A 20,043-nucleotide genomic window follows, 5' to 3' on the forward strand; every position below is an offset into this window, starting at 1 on the left:
TTTGCAGAGAGATGCCAAAGGCCAGTACCTGTTTGACCTCCTTTGCCACCACCTGAACCTGCTTGAGAAAGATTACTTTGGGATTCGTTTTGTGGACCCAGATAAGCAGCGGGTAAGTGTCAGGGTCTGGGACTAGCCTGGACCATAAATTATTTCTCAGACCAAAGGAAAGACATGGGAAGAATAAAGACACAACTCACATGTTTTATCGGGAAGGAGTTTTTCAGAAATCCCTCATGAAATCCTAAGTTTACATCCTGAAAATTCACCCATGTTTATTCTCCAAACAGCTTTTATACCAAAACATAAATTGAGGAGTAAATTCATTAGTATTCTGTTTCCTAGGTAACCAGGAAAATGACTTTGGTTATGTCCACACCTTTCTATGCCCGCTCTGTCGCGTCTTCCTATCTATGCCTGCTCTGTCATGTAGACTGCATTAACATCTCTTTCCAGGCAATCTCCCAGAATTACAAAAAAGGAGAAGAGCGACATTAGCATATCCTGACCCTTTGTTTAGGATGGCGTCAGTTTGCCTCAAAAGGCTAGGTGACCACCTCCTGTGTGGCAGGTGAAAACTGGCCTGAAATTCTGGCCAATACAATGTAGAAATATGGGCCTGTATAATATGGCCCTACAATCCACTGTCTCTTACTAATTTTAATAAAACCTGTACTTCTGCAACAGGACAGAGTATCACGCCTGTCTTAGGCAAAGATTTCTCCATTTACCCAAACTTACCTGTCTTTGGAAAACAGGCATCTTTATACGAGCTCCTGTCTTAGGCACCTGGGGAGGAGAAGCTTCAAACCCATCACTGACTACTGATCTCTGCAAAGAAAAGAGATTAAGGGAGAGAGATACTTTTGGGCTCTGTGTCTTGGAGCCATACTTTCTTGTCAGTAGAAATCATAATGTTTTATGAATAATCATGTTCCTAAAGACTATAGTCTTCTATTTAAAGGAGAGGAGGCTTGCCTGGTTGAAAATGTTTCTTCAGCTGATCTAGAGCATGTCTTAAATTTTAGATTGTATCAAAATCTAAAATTCTTAAACATATGCATTAAACCTAAACATTTACAGGGCGTGTCAAACCTTTCTCAACATCTTATAAGCAGTTACAAACATTATCAAGTCAATACCATAATTAATAATAAATCCACAATTAAATCCAAACATTTATAGGGCCCGACAAACTTTCCTCAACATCTTATAAGCAGTTACAAACATTATTAGGTCAATACCATAATTATATAATGGGAATTAACAATAAATCCATAATTTAACATATCACAATTTTCTTAAATCCATATTAATCAAAAGACAGGAAAAGCTTTTCTGATGGGTGAGAGTCCAGCAACATTGCTGCCATCAAATACCAGTTCCAGTCTCTGAACAGCAGTTAAACCCTTAGGCTGCCCCCTTCTTAAGTGAAGATGGGCTTCAGCCATTCCTTATTTTGAGTCTTTCTTTCCCTGAGGGGAAAGCTTAGGTCTTAGTTCTCAGGTCCAATATTTTAATGAAAATGAGTTCTGTATCCCAAAGACTAAAACAGTCAGATGTTTAGTCTGCATTTCAGCTCCAAAGCAAACAGGATTCAGACTGCAGAAGACTGTAGCCATCACGCTGCAGGGCCTCCGGATCTGTGTGTCCCGAGTGTCTGGAAGCAGCTCAGCATCTGTCCCTCAGAGCAGCATGGTACCCTGCAGTGCAGAGTGGAGACCCCATGATCAGTGACTGCTCTCTGTGGGGGCGGGGAAGACTGGACCACGAGCGCCTCTCCTACTCCTTTCCTTCCGACTCCCCTATGGGGCGTTTGCAGCTACGATGTCATCGGGTCTGCAGCTCCCTGTACTGTCTATGCAGTCATCACATCCAGCTCTGTTTTCTTTCTGTGATAAAAGCACAAACCCACCCTCGACCCCAAATTAATATAAGCTGGGTCTTTTTATAATTCACTGCAAGGGCTTTTTCACCTTGCCTTAGTAAAGGTCACCTTGGTGTCACCAGGTCAGATCTGTCTGCAACTTTTATCCTTTTAAGTTGTTCTCAAGGAGCCATGGCACGCTTCACAATTTCTTTTCATTGTTAACCATATATGCAGTTCTTCCATTGGAAGAGCCATTTGTAAAATTTTAGCATAACATCCTTTAAGGGATCTCTAGCTATAACATTAGCAAAATATAGTTGTGAGAATAGCAGCAACTATCAGCTAGGAAAAGATTATTACTCTGGCCTTTAAATTGAGCAAGCACAATTGTCTAAGAATCACTGTTTTACTTTTTTTTTTTTTTTTTTTTTTTTTTTTTTTTTTGGTTTTTCGAGACAGGGTTTCTCTGCAACTTTTTTAGAGCCTGTCCTGGGACTAGCTCTTGTAGACCAGGCTGGCCTCGAACTCACAGAGATCCGCGTGCCTCTGCCTCCCGAGTGCTGGGATTAAAGGCGTGCGCCACCACCGCCCGGCTAAGAATCACTATTTTAAAATTATTAATTACTCTATTGCTTCATATAAGAAACATTGGTCACAGTCAGTACTCTGCTAAAACATCTCCTGGATTCCATCCTGCTCTTCTGCATTAGACAAGCTGCTGCTTTAAATTAAGAGTTTAATATCTTAACTGGCAAAACAGGAAGGTGTAGTCATAAAAAGCGTTCTGTTTTTCTATAAAACTGCTGTAGGATATATTTTGTATTTAATATACATGCTTGCTAAGGCTTAATCAAAATTAATATACTGTACTTGCTGATCTATAATCCACCTGCTTGAGTACCTGTTTGGCAGCTCCTATAAGCTCTCTACTGGAAATTGGCTCGTTGCTCCCTTTAAGAATTTTACTTAGTAGCTCAGGATCTCCCAATAAGAATATTATAATTAAGCCTTTAGCCAATGTATATCTAATTAGAAGTTTGTAAACTATCCTTTTCTTAAGTTGCAAGTCTCCCTAACTGATAGGAAAATGGAAAAAGGAAAGCATATACAACTAATGATGCTGGTCTAATTAGACATCAACATGTAGAAAAATGAAAACAGTTCCATATTTATCTCTGTGCACAAAACTGAAATCCAAATGAATCAAAGACCTCAACATAAAACCAATCACATTGAACCTCACAGAAGAAAAAGTTAGAAGTACACTTGAATGCATTGGCACATCTCAATTACAGTCTCAGTGGCACAGACATTGAAAGAAACAGTTAATAAATGAGATTTCCTAAAACTGAGAGGCTTCTGTAAAGCAAAGGACATAGTCAGCAAGACGTAATATCAGCCTATAGAATGGGATATGGTACGGACCTAAACTGAAAACTCTCAATGATGAACTTAAAATGACTGAAAGACACCTAAAAATTACTCAACATCCTTGGCCATTAGAGATATGCAAATCTAAACAACTCTGAGATTCCATCTTATCCTTGTAAAAATGACCAAGATTAAAAATACTGCTGATAATTTATGCTGAAGAGAATGTGGAGTAAAGAAAAAACTCCTCCAATGCTGGTGGGAGTGCAAATTGGCACAGCCGCCTTGGATTCTAGTGTGGCAATTTCTCAGAAAATTAAGCAACAATCTACCTTAAAACTCAGCAATATGCAAAAGATGCTCAACCATACCTAAGGACATGTGCTCAACTATGTTCATAGCAGAATTATTTTGTCATAGCCAGAATCTGAATCTCTTCTACACATATGATAAATAAGTTGAGATAGAAATCAGCCTTTATAAACATCATCCTTTATAAATAGCTACCAAAAGCAATCTGCAGATTCAATGCAAATTAAAATTATAACAAAATTCTTTACAGACCTCGAAAGAACAATCCTCAACTTCATAAGGAAAACAAAACTCGGAATAGCCTGAACAATCCTAAAATCCTGTACAATCAAGGAACTTCTGAATGTATCACAATCTTTGACTTTAAACTTCACTACAGAGCCACAGTACTGAAAATAGCGTGATACTGGCATAAAAACAGATATGAAGGCCAAAGGTACTGATACCAGTCCACACACCTACAAACTACAGATTTTTGACAGAGAAGCAAAATTGTGAAATGTAAAAAAGAAGCATATTTAACCTGCTGCTTATTTTTACAGACCTTTAACTGGCCTGAAACTGCAGTTCCCTGAGGCTACTTTTTTTGCAGACTTGCCTGTCTGCTCCTAGTTGAAACAGGGCCACGCGGTGGGGGGCTGGATATATGCTCCCTCAGTCCGAAGCTTGGCTTTGTCTTTCTGGGTACTAGGAACCAGGCTGTGCAGGCCATGCTTTTTAAGTTTAAAAGTCCCATCAGAGGTCAGTAGCTGATACATTTACAGGCTCTCTGGTGTCTGCCATTGTAGCTGCTTTGAGAACGTAGCATGCCGTCACAAGCTCTGGTGGGTGTAGCCGCGCCTATTCTTACTATCTTTTTTATTTTAACTTATAATCATAAAGTTAGGAGAATTCTTCTGAATCCTCTCCTCTGTTCTATTTGGCCAACTCTGGGCTGCTGACTGCGTGGGGTTAAATTTGCTCTCTAACTCTGTCTCCTGCTTGCCTTTCACCCGCATGTGGGTTAAATTGAGCTGGCTACTGTGCCTGCACCTGGCACCTCGATCTCAGCGGTAACTTAGGCAATTCTTGAGCCAAATGCCGTATTTCCTTCACCTTTCCTACCCATTTAGCAGTGATAAAAGTTATATCACGCTTACAGATTCTAAATATCTCTGCCTTTGTTTCTCCTCCACTTTAACTTCCTTTAGCTATCAACATACATAATTGAATACTCATCTCATATATATAACTTATTATTTACACATTTTTACTCCTGATTTAAATTTCCCTCTTCTCTACACTTCTTTAAATTCTATTCTCTATTTCTGAGCGCTCATTACTCACGTATCCACCTGTGATGCAATTTTTTTCTCACGTTCTCCTCCATACGTCTGGTCACTTCTCCCATGTTTTGGGGGGTTCACCAATCAGTCCCATGTCTGGGCACCATTATGTCAGGGTCTGGGACCAGCCCGGACCATAAATTACTTCTCACACCAGAGGGGAGGCATGGGAAGAATAAAGACACAACTCACATGGCTTTATTGGGAGGGAGTTTCTCAGAGATTCCTCATGAAATCCTGAGTTCACATCCTGAAATTTCACCCATGTTTATTCTCCAAACGGCTTTTATATCAAAACATAAACTGAGGGGGAAATTCATTAGCATTCTGTTTCCTAGGTAGCCAGGAGAATGACTTTGGTTATGTCCACACCTTTCTATGCCCGCTCTGTCACGTCTTCCTATCTATACCTGCTCTGTCACGTAGACTGAATTAACATCTCTTTCCAGGCGATCTCCCAGAATTACAAAAAAGGAGCAGAGCGGCATTAGCATATCCTGACCTTTTGTTTAGGATGGAGTCAGTTTGTCTCAAAAAGCTAGGTGACCACCTCCTGTGTGGCAGGTGCAAACTGTGGCCTGAAATTCTGGCCGCCATACAATGTAGAAATATGGACCTATTATAACATGGCCCTACAGGTAAGTCAAAGTTCAAAGCGCAAATGGAGCACAGGGCTAGTTAATAGGTCTAGTGTGACTCTGTTCAGAGTGTAGCCTCAGGAGTCAGGGACCAGCCAGACCCTGGAGCTGGTGTCACCACTTCACAGCATAGCACTGAACCCCAACGTCACCTGAAGCAGAGTACAGCTGAGGAAACCTGGCATTTCACATCGCCAGAAAGGCAGCCTCGAGAACGTAAGCAATTTGCGCGTGGATGTCACTAGAGATGACTAGCTGGTAGGCTACTGTTGGGGTCCTGGAGTCCTGTGCACATAGTGGGCATCTCTTGCTTCCTTTCCAATAAGTGGGCTGACATGAATTTCAGGCAGAAGCACGTCCATTTCCCTTGCCCTGCGTCATCTCCAGCGTCACTTCCCCAGCCTGCCTTCTGATTTTACGACTCCAGACAGCCCTATCTCCCTTTCCAGCCTTCAGGCCTTCAGTGCCCCTGCCCAAGGCATGCTTCTCCTTTGCTCATTTTTCCGCACTCCATAGTTTTCTCCTGACTACCGCCTTTTCTTTCTTTCTTTTCTTTTTTTTCCTTTTTTTTTTAAGACAGTGTTTCTCTGGGTAACAACTCTGACTGTCCTGGAACTCACTTTGTAGACCAGGCTGACCTCAGACTCACAGAGATCCACCTGCCTCTGCCTCCAAAGTGCTAGGATTACAGGTGTATGCCACCACTACCCAGCCCCCCTTTTCTTTTGTGAAAATGTATTTTTATTTTATTTATGTGTATGTATGTTCGTCTGTGTGTGCATGCCAAGTGTATGCCCATGCCCTCGGTGGCCAGAAGAGCATGCTGGATTCCCTGGAGGTGGAGTTACAGAAAGTTGTGAGCTTCCTGACAGGGGTGCTAGAAACTGAACCTGGGTCCTCTACAAGAGCAACAAGCACTTATAACCACTGAACCATCTCTCCACCCCAAAAGCTTGTCATACTTAAGGTTTTCCCTGACCCTGCTGTATGTTCCCCTCTGGCCCCTTTTCCCTCTGATATCTCATACACTTCTTGCACTGTGTTATGAAGGCCTTTGTTCCCACAGAAGCTGAAGTTCCAAGAGGGAGCAGGCAGACTAAGTCTCATCCATCATTGTCTCCCATGGAGCTGGTGCAGGGCTTAGAATGCAGTTGGCCTTCAGTAAGCATTTGCTGAGGGAATGCGCTAATGATTTGTGGTGCCTCGATGCTCACCTTCGCCTTCCCAGCCGGCAGACACCTGCGTTTCTACAGCTTTGATTCATCAGTCCCTTTGCTGACTGGAGGCTGTGCTAGTTGCCATCCCTAGGAAGTGGGAAAATGTGTAGCCACAGGCAGGCTGTATGTTCCTGCTCGCCACCCACCACCCAGCTCATCTGCCACTCTCCAAAGACATCACTGCAAATCCTACAAAAAAATGCATAAATGCTGTAGGACCCTCCTTCTTGGGTCCAGGATTTCCTTCACCGCTCCAAACAGGGCTGTCTCTGCTATTATCAGGGGCCTCGGAACACCCAGAAGGCCCAGTGTCCTAACACTACCCAGAATGACGGGTGCTGGGTGGTGGCTGTGCCCTTCACTGTGTCACAGTCAAATACTGCTTGTCCTTTGGTTGTCTGAGCCACTTTGTCCTCTAGGTCATGTTTAGGGTTGTGTACTAAAGATGTGAGTTTTCTAAAAGGCTCTAGGATACCTACCATGCGGGTTTCCTCTGACTAGCCCTGGCCCCACTCTTAATGTACTTGACTCGTCCCTCCCTGCCTGGCTGAGCTGTGAGCAACATCAGTGTTTGGAGACTGGCCCTCTGGCATGATGCCCTTAGCTCTGGACCTTAGTGTGAGGCCACAAAGTGCCTGGATAGCAAGAAACTGTCCTCACTGCTGTATGTGCCCATTCTCTAGAAATAGTGGGTTTCACACAAACACACACGCACACACGCACACACACACACACATATGTGCATGCACATGCACCGCACACACAGTGTTTGAGCTAAGCTTTCTCTCCGTTTAAAAAAAAAAAAGAGGAGAGCATATACAACAAGACTCCTCATCTCCCCCAGAGCTTGTGGTACATAAAGTCAAAGGGCAAAATGTGTCCTGTTGATCATTTCTCAGTTAGGTCAGGATGTACTCGAGGAGAAACACATGTATGTGGACTGGATCAAGATTAGAGGAGGACAAACACAAGACACTTGGGAAAGAGGAGACATGTTTGGCCTTTCTGGAGAGTCTGCTGTATGCTAAGCTTGGCTGCAGGCTCGTTTAGCCTGAGCACCAAGTGTACCTGGTGCTAAGCCAAGAGTTCCACGCATGTTCCACCCTGCAATCCTTAAGGCAAGTGATGAGATTCCAGATGAGTAGATTAAGACAAGTTGTCCAGCCAAGGTAAGTGGCGAGGGTGGTCTCATTCTGTAGACTCTGTGGCTTCCAAGGCATTATGCTGACGTCACATGGTAGCCCAAGAGTGGGGTGAGTCTGTGCCTCAGCAAAGAAACATGGACTACGGAGACCTGTAAGTCCTGGGAGGTCTTAAACGGCCTGTGAAGATGCTACCTAAATCCACTAACTCGTGGTAGAGGCACATCTCCTCCCCTGGGCTCCATGGTGGTCTCAACAGCTCTCCTCAGTCCCCCCCACCCCCGCTTGCTCACTGAGCATCTTGGGACTCTTTCCTCCCCACCCTTCTCTTGTGGAGGAGCTGCCTCATGCTGTGCCCTGCTATTTCAACTCAGCCTGAGCCTCTGCCCTCCTTCCGACCTTTTTTGCGCCCTTCCAAGCCTCAGGGTGTGAAGATTGTTCCCCTTGGATCCATCTCCCTCTGAATCTTGCCTCTTTCCCTGATCTCACCTCACATTATCAGTTTGCTGTTTGTTCTGGGACTCAGTCTGCAAGAAGCTGTCACCATATTGCTGGGACGGTCTCAAGCTTTCTCCACTGGATCCCTAAAGCCCCTCAGACAAGCTGTGACAGCTTTTCTCTGACTTCAGCCCATTCCTGAGCTCTCAGGCCATCCAAAGGAAGGTCGGCTCTTGCTACTGCCAAGGGGAGGAGCGTCTTTGTAACTCGGCTGGGCTCTGCTCGGCTTCCCTTTGCAGACCACGCGTCTGAGCTGCTCCTTATCATTTCTCTCTTCTTTTACTTGTCTCACCTGTCAGTGTAGGGTGTTCTGTTACAGCAGCCCTGACGTATGCTGTGTTCTCCTCGCTGTACAGGCCTATCATGCTCTGAACCAGACAGGCCTCCTGCACCTTCACAGGCAAGGCTCCAGGCTCCAGGCTCCAGCTGCTTCTCTGCAATTGCCCCTCTTGCCTCTGCTTCCCTGCGAAGCAGAGCTGCTGCCGTGTAATGTGAGAAGGGCCTCTTAACCATGCTGAGTGGCTATAATAAGTTGCCAGCCTCCTGGGAGCTTGGATCAGAGGAAGCAAGAGAGCAGAATGTCAGCCCAGATTAACCATGTGGAGCTGACAGAACTAGCTCTTAGTGGGCCCATTAACTACATGACCCACAGCTGGGCTCAGAAGGTGAAAGCTGGGAACAGAGGGAGGCCAAGATTCTGTCTGCACGGCCTGGGCTACTTTCCTGTAGAAGATCTCTGCCAAGACTAAGCAGAAGTAGCCAGGAAAGAGGGCACTGAGGAACCCATCCCTTTGCCCATTCCACAACTACACTTTGCCCAGTGCTAGGCCCTGGTAATTATTTGGCAAACAAGTCAGTTCCTGTCCTCCGGGAACTTACAGCTGACATCCTAAGCTACCTCCCAGCGGTCAACCTCCAAATAATAGCATCTTTCTCTGTCTACCAACCGGCAAGTTACTTGCTTAATGTCAAAGCAACAGTCATCAGTAATGAATTTTATAAAGTACCCACAGAGATTTGAGAAACTGATCTACAATGAGATAAAGCTTCGGAGAGATGCTCAGCCATTGAAAGCACTTCCTGCTCTTCCAGAGGACCCAAGTTCCGTTCTCAGCACTCACATTGGCGGCTCACAGTCACCATTAACTTTAGCTTTCAGGTGTCTGACGCCCTCTGCTGGCCTCCGTGGACACATGCACTCACATGGCATGCACACACAGACAGACAGACAGAGAGAGAGAGAGAGAGAGAGAGAGAGAGAGAGAGAGAGAGAGAGAAAGAGACAGAGAGAGAGAGAGAGAGAGAGATTTAGAATGGTCTCATTGCTGCCTTCCCCCAAGCTTAAGTATCATGAGGGAGAGTGAAAAATGTAGTGTTATCTATATTCTAGCCATAAACACCCATGGGAGACAGGATACTATTCTACACATTGGTTACAGATAATTATCACAAGAAACAAAGACTTTCACCACCCTAGTATGCCAGGAAAGAGTAACACAAGGATTGCCTACCTGTTTCTCGGGGAAAAAAGAAGCACATACCATCTCTGGTTCCTCTTCACTCCGAAATCTCTTCTTGTCAAAACTGTTTAGAGTTGCCACCAACACCCTCCACCCTCCTGCTTTGCCAAAAGAAGCTGGTATTTAGCACGATGCACGCCATACATTAGGCCCAGCAGCTCCCTACTCAAGCCAAGCCCACTAGACATACATGCATAGTCACCACGCCTGTGGGCCTGCCAGGAACAGGGCTCAAAGCTCCAGCACCCTGCTTTGGGAGGTGTCTCCGGGAAGCCTGGGAATGGCACCTGAAGCAGGAACGATTTTCCCCTTCACAGCTGGTCCATCGCGGATGCTTATTTCAGAACACAGCTTCCCTCTCCAAACCTCTCTTCATAAGCTCTGGGGTTGCTTTTCCTCCAGGCAGATTGCATTCTTCTCGCCATTTCAGTCGGATGAAACAGTTTTCCTGTGACCTGCTTCTCACGAGGGTTGTCTTGTCTGTGTTCTCTGTTTCAGCATTGGTTGGAGTTTACAAAGTCAGTGGTGAAGCAACTGAGATGTGAGTATTCAAAAAGAATCTAAGCTTTACCATTGGGAGGATGGGTGGAAACCCCCAAGGACAGTAAGACTTGGTCTACATGTGTAATTAGCCACTGTTCTAGCATATGGTGACCCTATCCACAAAAGGGTCTTTTGGTTTAGCCTACATGTTTGTATTATGTATATATTGTGAATGTATGTGCACCATATATGTGCCTGGTACCAGAAGAAGTCATCAGGTCCTCTGGACCTGGAGTTACAGATGGTTGCAAACTAACATGTGGGTGCTGGAAATTGAACTTGGGTCCTCAGCCAGCATCCCCAATGCTGAACCTTCTGTCAGGCCCCCACAAAGGGATTTTTTCCTTATGGTTCAAGGGCCTGTGCATGCCAGGAGAGGAGGACAGTCGTCTCCTTGAGAGGGTCTCTCCTAACAGGCATCTTTTCCTGCAGCCCAGCCTCCATTCACCATGTGCTTCCGGGTGAAGTTCTACCCTGCGGACCCTGCTGCTCTGAAGGAAGAGATAACCAGGTGAGGCTGGCACGCGGGCCCCCAGCCACTGTGGCCCGTGGGGGAGGGTGGGAACTGTGGCTTTGGACGTGCCTGAGTCTTTTTGGAGGATGCTTCCTAGAGAGAGCCAGTTTTGTGTATTCTTGCCTCCCACTTCCCTTGCGCCCCGCCTCTGGAGGTGGAGCAGCAGGAACTCCCTCTTGAGAGTCTCTAATTGCTTACTCTACTAGGGATCTCGAGTAACTAATTGCTCAACGGTGTTCTTTCTCATGCCTATAATGTGGCTCTGCTGATGGTTTTGAAGCCGGCCATGTTACTGCTTGATTTCAGGCTTGGAAAGAGGCTCCAGTGGCCCAAAGGATATACGTGGGAAATACCAAGGTGGGACATGGAAGGCAGGGTGGAAAACATTGAGACTCTAAGTAGATCCTAGCATGCTGTTGGACCAGATGCTTGAAATTCTCTTCATTGTGGGAATCATGTTCTGAGGCAGGCATGCTGTGAGCCCTCGTTCCCTGGAGAAAGAGAAAAATCCTCTAGCCCACAGCCACCCTGCAAGAGGGTCCGTGAATAGGATCGGCCTAGCTCCCCAGGGCTCCCATGCATCTAAACCTGACTCATGACAAGATTCAGAAGTTTTGTGTTGCTGGGGTCCTTTATTTTTGTCATCAGCAGAACCCTGATGTTCACCTGTCGCAGGTGGGACCGAGGAAGGAAATGGCACTGACACCTCTAATCCCATCCCCACTGCCTCAAAGAAAGCAAAGTCAGGAAAAAGGTGATCACCATTACATAGACCACTTGTCCCATACAGCCTCGAGGTCAGTTCTGGATCCTGACGTACTTAAAAATCCCAGAGAAGCAATAGAAGAGGGAATGCAGAATCCTTTTCTTTACTGTGGAAAAGCAAGCTGCTGACTTGATATCGGTGAAGGAATGGAGGGCTCTCTCTGAAGGAAATCAGAGAAGGGAGAGAGGATGAGAAACAGGAAGTAGTGCAGAGAAAACAGGAAGTAGTATAGAGAAAACAAGGAAAGGAGGCGAGCAAGTGACTTCACGTGGAGCCCACTGTGGGTCGAGGAGAATCTTCTGGAGTCCAGACCAGGAAGGCCTCCTGCACGTGGGCAGAGCTATGTGCACCTGCCAGCTCTAAAGCACAGAGGACAGTGATCTGGGTGTGAGAACTGTGGGTTCCAGTCATCTTCACGAGAGTGACTGCCGCCATCTTAGTGCGCAGCCTGAAGTTTCAGACAGGTCCATGGAGACAGGGCCGCTATGTTTACCAACTTGAACAGAGAGATCGTTTGTCAAAGCACTCCTGTCCCTCATGACCTGAGCCCCCTTCTCCCTGCTGAGAGCTCTGCAGCAGCCCCTGTCCACTCTTGTCCAGGTCAGACGGAACTTAACACTCTTTGTTTGTTTGTTTTGTTTTGTTTTTGGGGTTTCTCTGTGTAGCCCTGATTGTCCTGGAACTCAATTTGTAGACCAGGCTGGCCTCGACATCACAGAGATCTGCCTGTCTCTGCCTCCTGAGTGCTTCTGGGATTAAAGATGTGTGCCACCACTACCCGGCCAAATTTAGCACTTTTGTTAAAAGCCAGCTCCTCGCCTCCCACCACCTCCTTGCCTGATCTCCATGCCATTGGCTGCACAGTAGGTATAAGGGTAGTCTCGTGCCCGCTGCCCGCTGCCCGCTGTCACCACTCGGGGACCTACAGCGTTTTACCATAGCAGTAGAGCTGAAAGGAACTGGTCTAGTAATTTGGTGACTGCCCTTAGACACAGGACTTTTTAACGCTTTTTCTTGGCTGTTAGGAGCTCATCGTCCAATTGTATTAACATACTGACCCCCCCTACCAAGAAGCCACATAGACCTGGTGGCTCAAGTCCAGTTTGTATTCCTTCCTGACTGCAGGGCGTGGCCATACCTTATTCACCCTCACTGACCTTTGGATAACTCACAGAATGAGGAGAGTAATATCTAATTCTGAAAATCCTTGAGATGATTAACCAGTCCGCTAGCCTCCTTTTTGTTTTAACTAGTAGTGTATGTGTGTGCATTTGTGTGTGCATGTGCGCGCGCATGTGTGTATACATGAGTATATATACAAGTGTATAGGTGAGTGCATGCCTGCTCACATACACAGACAAAAATAGGTCACCAGATCTTTCAGTGCTAAAGTTACAAGCAGACTGGCTTGTAATATGGGTGCTGGGATCGAAATGATTTCACGACTGTGTAACTTTACTCTCAACCACTGAGCCATCTCTCCAGCCCTCGTTTTCTTCTTCCTCCTCCTCCTTTTTGTCATCATCATAGTCATCCTCCTCCTTATTCTGTCTGTGTGTATGCCCGCAGGCCAGAAGAGGGCGCCAGACCCCATTACAGATGGTTGTGAGCCACCATGTGGTTGCTGGGAATTGAACTCAGGACCTCCGGAAGAGCAGCCAGTGCTCTTAACCTCTGAGCCATCTCTCCAGCCCTCCTTATTCTTTGTTTAAAAAACAAAAACATTTCAGGCCAGGTGTGGTAGCTCATGCCCATAATCCCAGCAGTTGGGAGATGGAGGCAGAAGGATGAGGAGTCATCCTGGCTACGTAGAAAAGATGAGGTCAGGGCCAAGGACATAGTGCAGAGACTAAGAGCACACATTGCTCTGCAGAGACCTGCATTTGGTTCCCAGCAGCCATATTAGGTGGCTCACAACTGTCTGTAACTTCAGCTCCTGAGGATCTGACACCTCTGTTCTCCAAAGACACCTGAACACACATGTGCATGCATGCACACATGCACGCACACACACATACAAAGAAAGAGAGGAGAGAGGGGGGAGGAGAGAGAGAGAGAATATAAAAAAAATCAATATTTTTTTAAAAGAAAATTTAGGGGCTGGAGAGATGGCCCAGTGATTAAGAGTCTTCCAGAGGTCCCAGGTTCAACTCCTAGCCCCCCACATAGTGGCTCACAACCATCTATAACTCTAGCTCCAGGAGATCTGATGCCCTGTCTAACCTCCTTGGGTATCAAGCACACATCTGGTGCAAAGGCACACATACAGGCAAAACACATGGACACATAAAAACTTTTTAAATTAAAAAAAGAAAGAAAGAATGTAAGGCCGATCAGGCTTATCTGAGACTGTGTCTTAAATGTGGACCCAGGGGAAGTCGGAAGGATGTGGTCATGGGTGGATATGGTAAACATATATCGTACGTTGTATGGAACTAGTTAAACTCTTTACTTTCAAAAGGACCCTGGCTCACAGAACCAAATAATTAGACATATAAATAAAATAAGCATTTATTATCACAGATACTTTGGATAATAAATACAGACAAGGCTCGGTTTGGACTTAGGTTCTTTTGAGAATGTCACTATGGAGCCTAAGCTGGCCTTGAACTCATGATTCTCTACCTCCACCTCCCTAGTGCTGAGATTACAGCCTGTGTCACCATGCCCAGTGGAGGGTCTTCTATTTCTGGATATGCTTCCAGTCCCCAGGGAGCCTTACACAGAGCGAAGGCTCAGTGTGTCCCTGCTGATTACATGGTCCATGTCAGCGTAGCACTGGGATCCTGACCAGACCTCTCACCAGGTCAGCAGACTTCAAGGACAGTGGCAAGGGCACCAGCACCTCCGCCATCTGCATGTGTCCCCACGAACCACCTGAGACAGTTTCCTCTCCATCTTTACCTCGCCGGCCTTCTTTCTCCAGAGTACAGTTTTCTCACATTGTGGGTAGTACCAACTGTGAGGTGCCCAACCTGATTTGCAGTTTTCGACCCGCCCCGGTACATCCCACAAAGCCATGGAATTAGCTCTGTGTTTCCTATTCACATCCCTACTGACCTTGAGAGAGTGGGTACCTGCCCCAGCCTCACTCAGTACCCATAATTCCTTGCTGGCTCTGAGCCCTTCATCTCAACAGCCCACCTTGTGCCAAGCTAATTTAGCTGTCAATGTGTCATCTTTTTTCCCCTGGCAATCTCGATCCTAAATTTCACTGCCATCTCAACCATCCCTGTGGAGCGAGGCTAAGGAGGGGATGAGCTGGAGAGAAAAGAACTCTTCTTTGAGGGCTGGAGAGAAGGCTCATCAGTTGAGAGCATTGGCTGCTCTTCCAAAGGACCCGGGCTCAATTCCCAGCACCCATGTGGAACTCCAGTCCTAGAGGATCCAACACCCTCCTCTGAGGGCACTGCACATGCATGGTACACCATGACATAGGCAGACAAAACATCCACACACATAAAAATAAATCAATACTAAAAAAAAGAAACTGAGCATCGGTTTTTAAAAAAGGAATTCTGCTTCACTTTACCCATTGGTCCTTCCCACAGGACAAATTTAGTTTCCAAGTCCTCGTTAATTTTCTTTGTCATTTTTCTCTTTAAATAATAAATAGACTTATTTTTTTTGTCTAGACTGGTAATGGTGCCAAGAAAATGGAGAGCTAGGCACCATTTAGCTTTTACCAGGGACTGCAGGTGGATGCACTCTGAGAAATCGAGTATCAGAAGGAAATGGGCACAACCACACCTTACCAGGAAGCTTGGCACATGCCAGGGGGTGGAGGAATCCAAAAGAGTGGATGAATGTGGGCTTCAACACACAGAGGCCCCAGTCGTTTATTCTTTCAGTGAATATTCTCCGAGCCTCCATTAGCTGACATGGATTGGCAGAGCTCTCTGGAAAGGGACAGAAAGTACGTGTGTTGGGCTTTCAGAACCATATGGTCTCAGTCACAACGACTCGGTTCTGTCAGTGCCGCTCGGAAGCAGCCGTAGATGATGCATGAATGAGTGAGCAAGGCCATGTTCCAGCAAAACTTGATTCCGTTAGAAAGCACGGCAGTGAGTCCTCCTTGCCAGTCCCTGGCTAGGGTATCAGGAAGATCTGGATCAAATCTTGGCTGATTTTTTAGCTCTGAGACAAGACTAACAGCTGTACCTCTCAGCACTCAGTTTCTTCAAACGTGGAAATTGGGACAGAAATGGGAATTACTGGAGACGTGACTGAGGAAGTGTGTGTGCAACAGTAGAGTGCAGGGCACGGTGTGCCCACAGACATGGAGAGTTGCTAGCATTAGTGTTTTGTTCCACGTAGTCCCCAGTTTCTCCTTCCTTTGTAGGTAACTGTGAGAGGACTTAACAGCCTTCCATGCCCTCGTGTGTTTTCTCTAGTACCTGTGAGGTTCCTGGCCTTGTGAAGGACAGAAGGAGATAAGCAAACCTTAAAAAAAGAAACAAACGAAGAAAAAACCACAGGCCCTGAGATGGCTCAGTGGGTAAACACGCTTGCTGAGCAACCCCAGTGACCCAGATTCCTGAGGCCTGAAACCCCAGGCTCAGCACTGCTAACAAGAGAGGGGGAGGACTGGATGGAAGCTCACCTGAGAGCACAGCAGTGGGGATGGAAGCTCACCTGAGCACAGCAGGGATGGAAGCTCACCTGAGAGCACAGCAGTGGGGATGGAAGCTCACCTGAGAGCACAGCAGGGATGGAAGCTCACCTGAGAGCACAGCAGCAGGGATGGAAGCTCACCTGAGAGCACAGCAGGGATGGAAGCTCACCTGAGAGCACAGCAGCGGGGATGGAAGCTCACCTGAGAGCACAGCAGGGATGGAAGCTCACCTGAGAGCACAGCAGGGATGGAAGCTCACCTGAGAGCACAGCAGTGGGGATGGAAGCTCACCTGAGAGCACAGCAGTGGGGATGGAAGCTCACCTGAGAGCACAGCAGGGATGGAAGCTCACCTGAGAGCACAGCAGTGGGGATGGAAGCTCACCTGAGAGCACAGCAGGGATGGAAGCTCACCTGAGAGCACAGCAGTGGGGATGGAAGCTCACCTGAGAGCACAGCAGTGGGGATGGAAGCTCACCTGAGAGCACAGCAGGGATGGAAGCTCACCTGAGCACAGCAGTGGGGATGGAAGCTCACCTGAGAGCACAGCAGTAGAGATGGAAGCTCACCTGAGCAGCACAGCAGCAGGGATGGAAGCTCACCTGAGCAGCACAGCAGTAGAGATGGAAGCTCACCTGAGCAGCACAGCAGTAGAGATGGAAGCTCACCTGAGAGCACAGCAGTGGGGATGGATGGAAGCTTACCTGAGAGCACAGCAGGGATGGAAGCTCACCTGAGCAGCACAGCAGTAGAGATGGAAGCTCATCTTAGCAGCACAGCAGTAGAGATGGAAGCTCACCTGAGAGCACAGCAGTGGGGATGGATGGAAGCTTACCTGAGAGCACAGCAGGGATGGACGCTCACCTGAGCAGCACAGCAGTAGAGATGGAAGCTCACCTGAGCAGCACAGCAGTGGGGATGGATGGAAGCTCACCTGAGCAGCACAGCAGTGGGGATGGATGGAAGCTCACCTGAGCAGCACAGCAGCAGGGATGGAAGCTCACCTGAGCAGCACAGCAGCAGGGATGGAAGCTCACCTGAGCAGCACAGCAGCAGGGATGGAAGCTCACCTGAGCAGCACAGCAGCAGGGATGGAAGCTCACCTGAGCAGCACAGCAGCGGGGATGGAAGCTCACCTGAGCAGCACAGCAGCAGGGATGGAAGCTCACCTGAGCAGCACAGCAGCAGGGATGGAAGCTCACCTGAGCAGCACAGCAGCAGCAGGAGAGCCCTGCCTCAGAAACAAGGTGGAGGCAGCCATGCAGTCCAGCAGGCAAAGGCACTTGCTGACAAACCCACAGTTCAGTCTCTGGCCACAGAGTAGAAGGAGAGAACCTACTCGTACAAGCCGCCCTCTAACCTCAACACACATACGCACAGAACTAAAATATAAAATCTCTTTTACAAATTAGTGTGTGTGTCCAGGCTGTGGTGGTGCACGCCTTTAATCCCAGCACTCAGGCACAGAAACAGGTGGATCTCTGTGAGTTTGAGGCCAACCTGGTCTACAAAGTGAGTTCCAGGACAGCCAAAGCTACCCAGAGAAACCCTGTCTCCAAAAAAAAAAAAAAAAAAAAAAAAAAAAAATAGTGTGTGTATGCCCACAGAAACCAGAAGTGACCAGAAGTGGGCATGGAATCCTCTGGAACTGAAATGCCAATCAGTAATGAGCAGCCTTGTGGAAACTGAACTCAGGTTCTCTGAAAGAGCAGCAAGCATTCTTAACCACTGAGCCATCTCTCCAGCCCATGTATATAATATATATAATAAAAAATTGTGTGTGTGTGTGTGTGTGTGTGTGTGTGTAATTTAGGGCAATTCTCTCTCCTCTGATAGCTAAATGAATTACCACAGGGTAGAAAAGTACCAGGTCCGGAATCAGAGGCCTGAATTGTGACTAGAGGGTAACACTAACCAAGTCAGGCCACATCTCTGGATATCTGTCTCCCCAGCCATAAGTCAATGGAATTCTGTTCCTTAACTCTAGTTCTGAGAAGCAATGGCACCTGGCTGTGCTGAGCAGGCCTGGCAGGCTGATCCTTCATCTGGCAACACACACTGCCTTGATGACAGAGCTTCACGCAACAAGATTACCCGCAGGGGCCCTGTGGGTGAGAGTACACCAGTCTCGTGGGAGCAGACCTAACGATGCTATGAGCCTGTGGGGTACAGTTCCAGCACCATGTCAACCCAAAACTTTCTGGACACCACCGTGGCAGAAAATCAAGGGGGACCTCGTGAAGACGTCCAAGGGTCCTTCAGTGAGCTCACTTCCTCCTGCTCTCCAACGACTCGCTTTCTTTAGGTTATAACTTGCCCATCCTTGCCTCTGTCTGCCATGGCAGTGCTTGAGAGCGTCTATAGCCTTCCCCTCGCGCTGCCTACAGCTGACCTATAATCAGAAGTCCAAAGGCATCCCAACCTCAGAGAACTACGCACATTCCAGCTCACCTAGACATCTGCCACGGGCCCGTCCTTAGCAAAGCAGCGGTCCTATATGAGAGGAAGGCTGGCACTCCGCATACAGCAGGGATCAGAAACTCTAGAGAAACCACAGGAGCACCTCTGGCATGCCTTCCTGGAGGGCAGGGCCTGGTCCTCCGTCTGTGACATAGAGAATCACCATCCAGATCTGTGGGTGCTGTTTGAAACATCGCCCTCCATCCAGGATATCCTCCCAGATTTTCAGTCATGGAAGAGGGGGCCATGAAGGCAGGAATGATATGTGAATCTGAGCCCAGGAAGTGAGCAATGAGTTGGGGGCAAAGGTTGTATCCGCATCCTGCCAAAACCTGTGGAAGGTGGGAGTCGGAACAGTGAGAGGCAGGGAAGTGCTCGCTCGCCTCTCCCACTCACCGTGTGGCATTTCACTGTGGGAAGCAGAGTGCAGGCAAGCTGGATTTGATAGATCCACAGTAATTATTCACTCTGCATGACGCCAGCTTTTCTTGACAAATGTTAGGGCTGAGTGGGTTTGTTTGAGGAGGGGAATGGCTCTTACAAACTCCCAGGCGGAAATCCTTACCTGGCCTTTGGTTTGAGGGAAGTACCGTGTATTGATGTGGTCACGGGGACTCTTTTGTATTTTGTAGGACTCTGCCTCCTATGTGCAAGTCATATGAGGATCTTGGTAGAAAAAAAAAGAAGGTGCAGGCTCCAAATGGTGCCAATATTGCTGATGTGGGGGCTATACTTGGAGTAACAAGACCCCAAAGAGAGGTCAGATTGCTTCTTAACTGATTCTCTGTTCTCTAAGCCCAGCACTCACTCCCTACTTCCTCCAAAAGTTGCCCTGTCGATGGTGCTTTCTCTTTGGACATTTTTACATCATTAACTGGATGTGCAATTCAGACTGAATATAAACCAGAGGACACCAGTTATCCAAGGAGGCCCTAAATTCTGCCGGTGGAAATTGGTGGAACTGAAGGGCCTTCTGCTATAGTTCCATGCCTCCTTGCTCTCCCAGGGATGCCATAGTCATGTGTGGCTGCCCAACAAAGTACCATCGACCTTAGCTTAAAGTAACAAGCCATAGAGAACTTCTGTGGGTTGAGAGTCCGGGGGCGATTTCACTGGGAGCTTCTGGCTCAGGACCAGTCATGGGTTAGCAGGGACTTCACTCATCTGAGGGTCTTCATGTGACTGTTGGCAGAAGTGTCCCTCCTCCCCGTGGGCCTCGCTGTAGGGCTGTGTAAGCATCCTCAGGTAGGGTG

The 20,043-nt window shown here is 47.3% G+C and overlaps 1 protein-coding gene across 3 annotated transcripts in view; it reads left to right on the forward strand.

Annotated features, from left to right (window-relative positions):
• Frmd5 (FERM domain containing 5) overlaps positions 1 to 20,043 on the forward strand; it is a 273,211-nt gene that overhangs the window by 220,070 nt on the left and 33,098 nt on the right. For all 3 annotated transcript variants that reach the window (XM_038330585.1, XM_038330584.1, XM_038330586.1), the window contains exons 2-4: positions 8 to 112; positions 10,392 to 10,434; positions 10,869 to 10,947. In XM_038330585.1, coding sequence (XP_038186513.1) covers positions 8 to 112; positions 10,392 to 10,434; positions 10,869 to 10,947 — 227 coding nt within the window. The remainder of the gene's footprint in view (positions 1 to 7; positions 113 to 10,391; positions 10,435 to 10,868; positions 10,948 to 20,043) is intronic.

The sequence above is a fragment of the Arvicola amphibius genome, chromosome 5 (genome assembly GCF_903992535.2).
Source record: "Arvicola amphibius chromosome 5, mArvAmp1.2, whole genome shotgun sequence".
NCBI classification, from domain to species: Eukaryota; Metazoa; Chordata; class Mammalia; order Rodentia; family Cricetidae; genus Arvicola; species Arvicola amphibius.